At 45.1% G+C, this 13,332-nt stretch overlaps 1 protein-coding gene across 6 annotated transcripts in view; it reads right to left on the minus strand.

The window, feature by feature from the left end:
- Positions 1-12,085, minus strand: part of AFF4 (ALF transcription elongation factor 4) — a 54,452-nt gene extending 42,367 nt beyond the window's left edge. For 2 of the 6 annotated variants that reach the window (XM_054217882.1, XM_054217888.1), the window contains exon 1: positions 11,907-12,085. In XM_054217882.1, coding sequence (XP_054073857.1) covers positions 11,907-11,950 — 44 coding nt within the window. In that variant the 5' untranslated portion in view covers positions 11,951-12,085. Of the gene's footprint in view, positions 1-11,693; positions 11,865-11,906 lie in introns of those variants that run through there. The other 4 variants (XM_054217884.1, XM_054217885.1, XM_054217883.1 and 1 more) reach the window with 3 other exon arrangements.
- Positions 12,086-13,332: the final 1,247 nt, after the last annotated feature.

The raw sequence follows: 13,332 nt of genomic DNA on the forward strand, positions 1-13,332 counted from the left end.
CCCAAAGCACTGGAGAGCAGGCTGAACTCAACAGAGCCCTATCATCCACTGGGAACACAATTTTGTTTCTTGCGCAAATCTCAACTCAGCAAACTACAGTCCAATTCAATCTAACACAATGACGTCCTCCTCCAGTTCTCCATCGCTGGTAGATGCTATAATTTGCACAGTGCAAAGATGGAGCATCATGAACACAAAATTTTTTACATGCAACCTTTTCATGTCCACACAGGCAAACCAAAGCATATTCTAATACTGTTTCCCAACAATATTCTGCAGTTTAATTGGGCAGAAACTTAATAACCGAATTCCTGTGCCTACATGTTCATCTGTTTAAACTTTGAAGCCAAAACAATTGGTGTTTAAATTTTATTAAGCAATAGTTATTCAGACATCCAACATTAATCTGGCTATTATAGTTCTGACTTCCTCACATTAATTTACTTTCATAAAAGACATCATTACATTTGAGTGTTATGAACTCTATGGCATTAGGATTAAGAAAGTATTCATTTCACAGAAATTCTCTGATAAATATGCTCTGTATAAGATTTGAAACAGTAGATGATGTTTTAATGAGGTGCCATCTAAACCAAAAGAGTGAAAAGGCAAAAGATCACGTTCGTTTCAAGGTTCACTACCTTCTCCCACCTTAACAGCACTACGGAAAAAGCGAGGAGAGAAAAAGTTTATCACATACTTTACCCAGGTTTAACTGCCATTTCCTCCAGCCTTATTGAAAGATCATCTGTCTGCACTGTCTCACAAGACATTTATCTTGCCCTTCCTATCATAACCAAGGTTCACGTGTTCTGCTGCATAACATACTAAAATGAACATCAGGCTTTGAGATAATAACTTCAGCCACTGTATAAAACCACTTAGGTCTTTTGTAACTGTTCACAGGAGTAAGGTCTCTTCCACACGACAACACTATAAAAATACCGATAGTATCTCTGCCTCTTCCCCTTGCTACTTCAAACACGGCTTATTTTCTAAACACAACTTTTATTTGATGCATCTTCACAAGTATCAATAATAAAATATTTTGGGGCTGTTACTACATCCTGTGCCCAGCTCTACTTGGTACTTGAAGCAAAAGGCAATTTTTAGCATTTGAGAGGACAGTCTGGGTGTGGTTCTGAGTCCCCGGTTTAGGGCGGACGTCCCGTGCAGCCCCCACCCCACACCGCTCTCCTGGGCGCGCTGGCGCAGGCGGCTACTGGAGCTGGTCCAGCCCAATTAGGGAAAATGGGGAAATCTGTGCAAGTTCAAAATAGGGACTTTGAGGTCAGAGTTATTTTTAAACTCAGGTAAGTTTGAACGCTCCATTGCCTCCAAAACAGTCATACCAGCATTAGAGAGCAGGAATAAGCAATCTGTTTAAAACAAAGTAACAACAAAAAACCCTAACAAAGAAAATTCTCCCCCAAATCCACGTAAGTCTCATTGAATTACTGCCTGTGTTTTTTGCATCGCAGTGTCACAGGTGGACTCTCTCTGCAACAGCTGACAAGGTTACAGCTGATGAAAGAAGAGCAGAAGGACGCTGGGGAGCAGGTTGGCGGCCCAGCCAGCATTAAAAACTTCACTATTTTGTGATTTCAGTCTCTTCAGAAACACGGGAAATCACTCGAGGTAGGCTACAGCAAGACTGGGTAGCACAACGTGAATTCTGTTTCCAGACTGTTAGCAGAACAGCCAAAGGGGGGGGAGGGGAAGCAGCAAAAGCCAGCCAGGTTCACGCATGTCAGCATGTAAATACCTTTTCAGAAGGGATGGCTTGAACTCACATGGCACCAACGGGCCCGTTCGCAGTTACAGTATTTCCAGGATCGCTTTGCATTTTGAAAACTGGAAGGGTTCAACAGACTTCTTAAAATCCACAATTTTGAGTACCAGAAAAGAGAGAATTTTAACTCTGATTCCCAGTTTTCAACCCTAACTCGTACGCAAAACGTTTACCGAACTCATCACCATTCGCTGCCTGTCTAAAAACTGCTGCTAACACGTGAATGACATGACAGCTCTGAGACCTGGGATACTTTCTGATAACTTAAAACTTTCTTTTAAAATTGAAATACACTAAGATGATGAAAGCGCATATTAGTTAAACTTTGAAAAAACCCACTAGAAGAGTATTTAAGATTTGCAGACAAAGCAAAAAAAAAAATTCAAAGCAAGAGGAAGGGACCAGAACTATCTACAGAGGGAAGCTGAAATTCACCAGGAAAGCCACAGCTTTGATGTGCAATGCTTCCAAACAAACAATGGTTAAAAAAGTTGGAAAGTTTTAATCTTTCATCCTATTTATTAAATGCCACCTGTATTTTATAATCCCTGTAAGTAGACTGAGAAAAATATTAACATTTCAGCAGCCACCGAGTACCAAGACATTTAGTATAGTATCTATTACTTCAGGAAAACAGCTGACAGACGTTAACTAAGCTATAGAAGACCCTTATAATAAAGTAACATTAGCTTTTTTTCCCCTAATGACTTGAGGTTGTGGGTTCCCCCTCCGCCTCCCCCCCCCGCAAAGTCCTTAGACCTTTTTCTCCCTTTTTTGGATGTGGCCTTAAAACAGAAGTCATGCTGTTCACAGGTCTATCAGATTTAAGCACCAAAAAGAGACCCAGCCACCCAGGACAGAACATGCCCCATGCCGCTCCCTGTGGACAGGGACCCTGTGTCCCCAACAGGGCAACCCGGAATGCCACGGCACCTTCATGGCCATCCCCACAGAGCACCAGCACTGCTCGGGGGCAACCCACGCTCAGCCCCGGACTGCCCAGGTACACCAGGGATGTGATCATTATGAACAACAGTAATTATGAAGTATCTTCTGCAGAAGATCACAGAAAGGTTAGAGTTGGAAGGGACCGTAAAGACCATCCAGTGCCACCCCCTGCCCTGGGCAGGGACACCTCCCACCACACCAGGTTGCTCCAAGCCCCGTCCAACCTGGCCTTGAACCCCTCCAGGGATGGGGCAGCCACAGCTTCTCTGGGCAACCTGGGCCAGGGGCTCACCACCCTCACAGCAAACAATTTCTTCCTGAGATCTCATCTAAATCTCCCCTCTTTCAGTGTAAAACCATTCCCCCTCCTCCTATGGCTCCCCTCCCTGCTCCAGAGTCCCTCCCCAGCTTTCCTGGAGCCCCTTGAGGGACTGGAAGGGGCTCCAAGGTCTCCCCGGAGCCTTCTCTTCTCCAGGCTGAACCCCCCAACTCTCTCAGCCTGTCCTCACAGCAGAGGGGCTCCAGCCCTCCCAGCATCTCCAAGGCCTCCTCTGGCCCTGCTCCAACAGCTCCGTGTCCTTCTGCTGTTGGTGCCCCAGAGCTGCAGGCAGCACTGCAGGGGGGTCTCCCCAGAGCGGAGCAGAGGGGCAGAATCCCCCCCTCGCCCTGCTGCCCACGCTGCTGGGGATGCAGCCCAGGCTGTGGGGGGTTTCTGGGCTGCCAGCGCACGTTGCTGGCTCGTGTTGAGCTTCTCATCCACTAACACCCCCAAGTCCTTCTCCTCAGGGCTGCTCTCCAGCCATTCTCCACCCAACCTGGACTTGTGCTTATATCTAAAGTTATCTAAACAGTTTTTGGTCTGGGCAGACCAAGAACTTAACTTCTGCATTTGATAAACTAGTAAATATATTGTGCAAGCTGCTTTTGAACTGCTGCTCCTAACGGATTTTTAACTGTAATCTAAAAGACTTGACAGAGATGAAACTGCGAAACATAGAACCATAACAAAACATATAATTCAAAATCAGTGAGACTCACTGAATCTTGCCACTACAGAAAGAAGTCAAGCTTTTTCTTGTATGAAGTTAAAGAAAAACACAAGCAACCATGCAAAAGCCTTGTCAAATTTCAGTTGAATTTCAAAACACTTGATGCAATAGCCCAGTTCAGTTCACACAGAGACTTCCAGCGCCTCAGTTTGTTACAAAGCTTAAACCTTATAATGTCTCTGTTAACAGATAAAACCGCTTTCAAGTGCTACAGAAATTATATGGCAAGAAATGCTTCTTGTTGTTAAAGTTTCCATGCCTATGGCGGACAAATAGCTTCAATTAAACTGTTTTGCTGCCTTTCTTAGGCACCTGGCATGGACAGCAACTCCTCATTGTTGGCTGAATTAACTGAATTCTATTATGTACAAGATTAATTTTTTAAAGGTATGATTCACTATTTACTTATGCATAATAATTTAAAAAATATTAAGCTGTATAATAGATTAAAATAAATTGTATAAATACAAAGTACACTCCTGCTAGCAAGAAATCACCCCATTATACCAGCCAATGAGATCCAAATTTTGTACTCATCTTCTCTTAAATAGAAACCAAGATTAAACCACACCCACTTCTGACCATCTTTAGTTTTCAAGTCTGTCAGTAAATCATGACTGAATGTATTTAACATTCCTCTGAATAAACACACGCTGGCGCGCACCGGGACAGAGAGCAGGAGGAGAGTCCGGCAGCAAGTCCCTGCACTCAGCAGCGTCCCCCACGCTGTTTCTCTGCGGGGCAGAGCACACGGGAATTGGATTTATCAAAAAAACTCACCCTAACAAACAACAAAAGTCATCACAAACTGCTTAGGCCAGTTAGGTACATGAAGAGGACACCATGAAAACATCTTTAAACATCAATTCAGCATGGATCTTGCTTCACGTGGCCATAAAAGAATGCAACTTTTTCTTAAAAAGGAGAAAATTGGAGACAAATGAAGAAAGAAAAGTCCTTTTTTAGGAGATTATTAGTGATTAACAAATTTAAGCTCAAGACTCCTTGTTAAAATTCTCCCCTAGTAAAACATATTTCTGGTAATTACTGGCTAAGAATGTGTCACAATACAAACTTCTTACTTGGTTTTTTTCCTCATTAAATATAATTGGCGCAGATATTTCAGCAGAAGTAATCATTGCTCCAGGAAAAACCTTTTCACCCTTTATCTTTCAAAGGCTATCTACGCCAGTTTTCACCGTCTCAGATCAACATTCTAATAAGATGCTCATTTATCCTAGCAGCATCATAAGGACAAAATTAAACACAGCAGTTCCAAAATTTCACGTGTGAATTTAAGCCAATCCCCCCATCAGGGAGAGTGGCCGTGCTGCTTCCACCCACAGCCCGCGCACACACAGACCACATGCCAACGGGAAGGTTTATGGGTAAATCTCAGACAAACAGCAAACCCCACCACCACCAGCCACCTGTCCACCCAAATATACAAAAATCTACTCAAAACACACAAACAAAACTCTCAGTAAGCTCTTTTCTGTACAGGACCGCCCAGCACATCAAAAAAAAAAATGACACAAGATTGTCCATTTTATCTCATCTCGGACAATCTTTATGCCTCAAGGGCCTTGAAATTACAAGAATAAAATAGTATTAAGACTTCTTCATAAAATCAAGCATTTTTCAATCCCAGCAACTTCCATTAGGTTACTATTCTTATTTATGTCAAAAAACCAGTACAACTCCCTAAATTAACTTTACAACATTTTCCTCCATTAAGTCCTTTAACCCATTTCTCCATATTCAATTTTTCCAAAATTTTCATCTTAATGGCTCAATTTTTCAGATTTGGACTTTGACCAAGCAATTTTTTTAATTACCTTTAAATACGGAAATGCTTATGGTAATAGTAATGGAACACTGGAAAATGAGATTGGCACATTTCTGATTTTTTTTTCCAGAAACTCTGGTTACTCCTCTGCCCACAAAATACATAACACACAAAAACTAAGTTCCCATTTTGATGTGGCTTTTTTGGTTTGCTGTAACCCTCCCCTATAGGAAAAATACTCCCTTAGCTGCTCTGCAGCCAAACTATACAAAGAGAATTGTGGACTCTTATCTCCTCATCCTACTCGCTTTAATGATTTGTGCACATCAAAGCCTGATTAAAACCATTTAAGCACTTCCATCACTGAAATCTCTTTAACGTCTTTTGGAACTTAAATTAAATACAGGAACATAAAAAATACACGTGAATGTACAAAGTGTAGAATTATGATCAGCTATTGATCTTTCATAGTAATGTTAGCACAGGTGGGGACATACATGGGGACATACAGGAAGTCCACATTCAGTATTTTTAAGCGTAATTTATGTATAAATATTGCAGACAACCAATATAAATATTAAATATTCATTTAAAAACAGACACTTGCAACAGGATCACACTAACACTAACAAAAGTGCATTCTATGTTTCTGACTGCTCTACGCAGAAAAAAAGGGCCGAAGAGAAGTGTCTGCTTGGGTAAATAAAGCTATCACAACTTGTTTCCAGATTTTCTGATGCTGGAGGAGGTTACACTAACATTGCCTTATATGGCCTCGGGGTGGCTGTACATTTATCTATGAGTTTGTGTCTATCTATGGGTAGGTGCCTCCTACCTCGGGATCTATACGGTGTATGCAGCCAGAAGAGCAACAAAACATCTGCTCTGTGCTCCTCGTATTTATTTGGTTTCTGTATTTGAAACACAATTCCATTTCTCCCATCTCTGCCTGATCACAGATCGCGACGCGACTCTCAAAGTAAAGATTCATATGAACCTGCTACGCTTCGGTGGAAACGCTGGAAAGAGAGATTATTCAATGGTGTGAAATTTCAGCAGGAACCAAAACTGTTGAGGAAAGTATCTAATAGGCAGCAATTTACCTTGATGAAATCTTGGAATCTGAGCTAAGGACAAGTTTAAACAATTTTTCCTGCCTGAAAAGTACTTTTTAACTTGTCACTGTTTAGAAACGCTATTTTCCCAATGCTTAGTTCTAAAATTTAAACATAAAGTTACTTTTTCCTTAAGACTGGAAAAATATATGTAAATAAAGTGATCTGTGACCCAACTCTAGTGAGACACCAAGTACTCACCCCTGTTGCCAGATTAGAGAGTTGCAGCATACCAAAACCTCCTCATTTTAACACCACGTACAGTAAAAGGTAAATTTTTAAAAGCACTAAGTTTAGGGATCCATTTTGGTTTGACAAATTCTCCAACAGCCTTCCCAGCCCCAGCAGAGCCACCCTCCAGAGCTTCAGGAGGAGCACACCTATTTCCAGCACTCCCTTCTGCCCCTCCATGAATAAGCCACTAAACTTAAAAGCTGAGGAAAGTTTTGCATCCAGTCCAAAAGCATCTTAAAGTGACTCTTGGAAACTGCGGACAAAGGGGGAAACATCAATCCTTCGCAGGAAAATAACCCCAGTGCTAACACTGAAGAGAACCGCACCGTTATTCCGGCCTCTTGTCTACTACACCTCGTCTTTACGCCCCCAGTGTTATACTGGGAATAAACAGCAAGAGACTGGTGTGAGGCTGGAGAGGAGGACACCTATCCATGGGGAGAGACTTGGAATGATAAAACAGTCTGTCCTGAAAAACATCATCATGACAGGACTACAATATTAGTAAAAGTACACTATATGTGTTTAAGTATAAAACATAGAAAGTGAGTAAATGATCAATAGGTGTCATGACATGAATAAAAACGATGATAAAGTGTAATAAAGAGAGATGAATAAAAGGGTGCTACGAGCTGCCTAGTGAGGTGGTGTTGGGACTGGGTTCTATAGCTCAATAGAAAGAAGTGCAGGAAAACCTTTCTTAATGAGCTGTTAACAGAAGAAAATTAGTTCAAGACTTCAGGGCAAGAACTTCTCTTATTCAATGTTTGTAGAGTACTGAGCACAAAGAGATTTTTTTTTTTCTTTTTTTCCTGTCCGTACCTGGCGCTACTGCCAGTTAATAAACTGGGTTTTACATTCATCAGCAAGAATTAATGAATCAAGTAAGAACAAGAGACATGACAACGTGAAGAACTACAAGCTTGGGGAGAAAATATAGTTCACTACATTAGGGAAAAAAAGAGGTCTGAAACACAAAATTGGAGAAAGAAACTTGGAAAACTGCAAGAATTTGAGAGCCTGGGGAGATGGCTGACACCGAGTGCATGAGGCAAACAATATCACAGCTACGGGGAAAATGGAATTTTGGACGGCACGTACGAAGCTGGCACAGAACCAGCCAAGGAAGGAAGCCGTGCAAGGCTGCAGCTCTGCGCTGTACTACCTCTACACCATCACATCTTCATTTCAGAGAGCACTGGTACGGTTATTCGACATGGGAAATTTTAATTCAACAGGAATACGTACATCTAGTTCAAGTATCTGAAAAGAATAAATCTGGATTCCCATAAGAGACAAATACAGAGTAAGACATCAGTACTACTTTAAAAATTCGGGCTGACTAAACTTAGGAGAAAAGCTTTATAAGAGGAAAGAGCACAAGCCTGTACAGCTGTATTTCCTATGCAGTGACAGAGCCCCTGTCATTTCCCAAGCTGGAGAGCATCCTGTTAGTCATTAGTAACTGCAGAGAAGGAACAATCCTGCAAGAGAAGAGTATTTGCCAGATAAGTTCTTTCATCTTTAGCTTTGCAATTCCATGAACCTGATTTCTTATTTTAACACAGTTAGCAATATATTTTACGTACATCTAACCCTTCTCTACCTAAATGTAATCTGTTAAAAGTTTCCTGACTCATTTCCAGACGGTTCCTCTTCATCCTACGGCCTCTCCATCTCCTCACCATTTGGAGCGTTCTTTTCTCACTGCTTAGCGAAAATGACATCAACATCGCTTCTTTCTTGATACAAACTCCAAGAGAGACATTAAAATCGAGTGACAAGACAAGTGGACTCAAGTTCAGTTATTTCTTAGCCTCTATTGAAGGTAACTGTGAGACTACAGTAAGATGAGAGAAAGGAAACATGCCTGTAGAACAAACCACATGTGAGTAACAATCTGAAATTATGTGGCCGAGAACAATTACTGCAGCAGAAAGGAAACCTCAAAGTCACTAAAATCCCAAGACTATTCTTACATCCTCAGACAGGCAGACCCCAAAAACGACACTGTGCGACTAACTTTCCTCCAAGTTCTACATACACACTCCTGCTGGTAGAGGCAGCTTCTTGAAAGATGCTCATACTCTTTCCATGTGCCCAAGAAGGGCAAAATCTGCCTATCGGATAGGGGCTGATTTCATGTCTCAAGATTCAGCCTCAGACACAGGTACCACCAAGGGTTAATGTTTCTACCCTCAACACTGCAGATTTCTGTTGATCTGGAGAAAAAAGTGTAGTAATGACTAAAAAACTCACAAAACAAGAGGATGAGCAGGAAGGGAGGCATCAGAAGCAGTTATGGTAACCCTCATAAGCACTGAAAATACCAGGGGGGTGACAAGGGGACAGCAGTTTCACCATCACTTGGCCACAGAGTCCCCTGTCTGCTTCACGAGATGCTGTGAACTGCATGAACTGCTCTCAGTCAGTAACACACAACTCATGTACGTCTTTAGTCACATCCGACATCCAGGGGCACCCTCAGTGGAAAACAAAGTGCAGCGGAACATCCTTGCCAGCAGCTGTGAGCTAGAAAAGGAAGAAGGAACTAGTGCGTGTGTGCCAACTTATTACCCATCAACTGTGAAGTCAGGACAGATTTCTGCTGCAACTAGTTATCTACAAAACCTGCAGAACACAAAGTGTATGGCTTTTGCAGATAAAAGTATGCAGCTTCTTCTCATTAAACAGCTGGTTCATAACATGCAAAAGCATCTGTATATTGCAGCTTACTAAAAATACAACCTAGAAGTAATATTTCACTGAAGTTTTATCATGCTTTCTCAAGTTCAGATCATTATAACTGGGAAGAATGCAAACCACACAAATACGAACTATTTTTTTTTTTGCTTGCTGTGTGCCTTCTTGCACAAAAACCTATTCCAGGTACTCGGCCTCGCTCTCTCAATGTTTGAGACACTGGAGAAAAGTCAGAAAATGAGAAGTGCAGAGATGTTTGAAGGAAATATTACGGACCTGAAACTGGTTTTGAGACTGGAATTGAAATTTACCGTTTTCTTCCATGACTTTTAAAACTGTTCAAAAGAGGAGAGTTTGAACAAAGCTGCAAATACACTGCATAGCAGTGAGGAAAGCATAAAAATTAACATTGATACACTAATAAAGCCAAGATATTAATAATACCAAAAATTTTCTTTGTTGTTACAGACCAACAAGAACTGCATGATTACCATTATGAGCCATTGTATAACTCCAATACAATACCCCTATACAGTCTCTATGTGACTAAGACTGTATATATCACACCTTGCTGAGGTGGACGACACAACACTAGCACTATGAGTTTAATAATGTTTCTCTCATTAGAGTAGATAACGAAATGACAAATCAAGCCTAGAACCACTCCTCCAAAGCACTTGACCAGAGCCTATTTCGCAATAACACCCCCGGGCTGCAAAGCACTGTGTTCCAGTGACTTAAGAGGAGTATTCAGAAGTTTTAAAGAAATGCAAGGAACTAGAAATATACCCAGAAGTAGTTCAGTAATCAGAAGGGAGCTGGCAACAAGGTGACAAACAAAAGCATAGACTGCAGCAGAAGTTGTTAATTTCAAAGACTACTGATGCTGAGTAAGTGCCTGTTCAGCTCACAGAGGCAAGTGGGAGGTCTGACTGACATCAGTGGAAACATGGGAACATTTAAAACTGTCAGACTCTTCATAAGTAAATGATCAAACAAGGCCATAATAAGCTGAGGAGATGGGCTTGTGAAATAGAAGGGCCCACACCTGCTAAGCAGAGCTCGCTTTTTGTTAGAATATCATCTTTTCGGGCCATATTTGAGATACAGGTATAAGCACTCTCCGTTTTTCCCCCCAAATGCAGTTAACCACTTTCTCATTTCAAGGAGTAAATGAAAGACACAGCAACTGAAAGTACCAATATCCATATTACAACTCTCAACACTTCCTTGCTTTGTTTCGTTCATTGGGAAAAAAAAAAAGAAAGAAAAAAGAAAACACTTGTTGGCCCAGGCTCCAGAAACGTTAAGCGATCGCTCTTTTGATTACACAGTACAGCACAATCCTCATCAGGGATGACGCTTTATGTAAGGACTATCCAGTCACTGGCCAGGAGGATGTGACTGTGTCAGTAACCCCCTGAGCCTCCCTTCTCCTCACCTTCGGCAGCACCTCCATGAAGCCGTTCCCCAGGACCCCGCAGCCCCCCACCCTGCCCGCTCCGTCCCAGAGCGGCTCAGGGCCTCAAACGCAGAGAGCAAAGGGGAAGGAACAAAGCCTTGACGTCAATTACTGGAACAGGATTAAACCCAACGGCCGAGAGAGGGGACTGCATCGCCCCACCAGCCCCCACATCCCCCCTAAACAGACAGTTTAAGGGGGGCCACCCGGGCTTTGCTCTCTAGGACGAGAGGGGGAGCGGTGCCCGGCACCGGCCCCGCCGGCTGTGGGACCCCTCTCGCCGTGTCACTCCCCCAGGAGGTGAGCGGGGACAGGCGGCGCTCCCGCGGTTCGAAGCGGCAGAGATGCGCCATGGAACGGGCGATTCCAACCGCCGGGAACGGCAGCCCTGCGGGGCGGGGGGGGCCGGGCCCCGCACAGGTAACGCCGGCACGGAGAGCCGGGACGGGGCAGCTCCCCCAGAAGCGAGCGCGGGGGAGCGGAGCGGGACCCGACGGTGGCCGCTCCCGGGACCCTGCGGTGATGTCGGCGTCGGCGGGAGGGCCTGTCCCCCTGCCCCGCGGCCGGCCCCGGCGCCTCCCCACCCCCGGCTGCGTCTCACCTCCGTTCACCGCTCCGCTAGGCCCGGACCATTTCCTGGCTGCCGCCACCGGCCCGCCGGGCGGGGAGGAGTGGGGGGGGGGCGGGCGAAGAGGCCCGAGGGAGCGGGGGCGCCGCGGCCGAGTCACCGACCGCCCGGGGAGCGCGGGGGCAGGCCTGGCCCCCAGCGGGGGGACGAGGCTCGGGGGCGGGGGGGGGGGGGGGAGCGGCTCACTGGCGGGAGGCGACGACGGCTCCCCAGGGGTCCCGGCGCTCCATCGCGGGCCGGGGCCGGGCTGTCGGCGAGGCGAGGTCGGGGAGGGCCGGCGACGTCGGCCTGGGCAGCCCGCGGCCCCTCGCCCGGCTCCGGCCTCCCTCCCTCCGCCCGCAGCCGGGCACTCGCGCTTCCCGGCAGCCCCCGCGCCGCCGCAGCCCCGCCGCCGCTCACGTGACCCGCCGACGAGGGGACGCCGCGAGCACGTGACCCCGCCGGGCGGGGAGGGAGGGGCGCGGCTCGGCCCGCGTCACGTGGTAGGGCTGCGCGCGCTCCGCCCCCTGGCGGCGGCGCGCGGGGTCACGTGCTCGCCAATATTTAAATTTCAATATTGGACTTCGGAACAAACACCCCTTTGTAACTGCTCTGAGACGGGGCGTAAAGTCATCGCCGGTAATTACCCGCAGATCGGTCGGTGACAGGCCCGTTGGCCGCGTGCTGGGGCACGCAGGGGCAGCAGTTAATTTTTCTAAATAATTATTTCAGAATTTTCTCCAGAATCCTCCCAGCGCCCCCCGGGCAGGCCCCGCGGGGCAGCGCCGCTCCCGAGCCGCTCCGACGCCTTTGTGCAACTCCCTGCTCTGCCGGAGAACTCCGGTTTTCATCTCAGCGGAGCATCGCGACGCTCATTTTTGACCAAAACCAGCAGATCTGACCTAAACCGGGCAGCAGAGCTCGGACCGAAGCCGAGCTGCCCCAGGGACAGCCCCCTTACACCAGCAGGGTTACCGCAGCTTCCAGAATTGGCATTTAAAATAATGTCCAGAAGAGGCTATTTTTGAAAACCCTACAACTATCATGTATAAACATTTGGCATTTAAACAAAAACTACTTCCTCCACATAAACTGATTTCAAAATAGTTCTACTTTGAATTCTTATTTTAAAAGTAATACTTCAATATTTGAAACATGAGTGAAGCGCAGCAGAACAGTGCAAAAAAAGCCACCCTTTTTTTTTTTTCACAAGCATAACAAACTCCAGAATCTAAGTTTTCTTTGAAAAGTATAGTCTGTGATACTGTGACTGCAGAGACCCTTCATACAAAAATGCTTTAAAAAGACACAATAACAGCGTTAAGTCTAGAGCCAATCTCAATCAGCTCAGAACTAATTTAACTGACAGTTCAATCTGAAGTTTGGCAGGACATTGAAATATGACCAAAACGGGATCAAACGGGGCAGGATCCCCAACCTACCTGGAACCCAAATGCACCCACAACTCCCTCTGCTCTATGGGCAGTGCCCCTGGGAAAGTGACGCTCTGCTGGAAACAACAGAAAGCAACAGGGAATAATAAAAATACCCCATTCCTATCATGTTTCAATGATGTTTCTACAATTATGTTCTGCCAGTGATGGTTCTGATACACCCCCATCCCAGAAGTCAA

The sequence above is a fragment of the Rissa tridactyla genome, chromosome 11 (genome assembly GCF_028500815.1).
Source record: "Rissa tridactyla isolate bRisTri1 chromosome 11, bRisTri1.patW.cur.20221130, whole genome shotgun sequence".
In the NCBI taxonomy this organism is placed as follows: domain Eukaryota; kingdom Metazoa; phylum Chordata; class Aves; order Charadriiformes; family Laridae; genus Rissa; species Rissa tridactyla.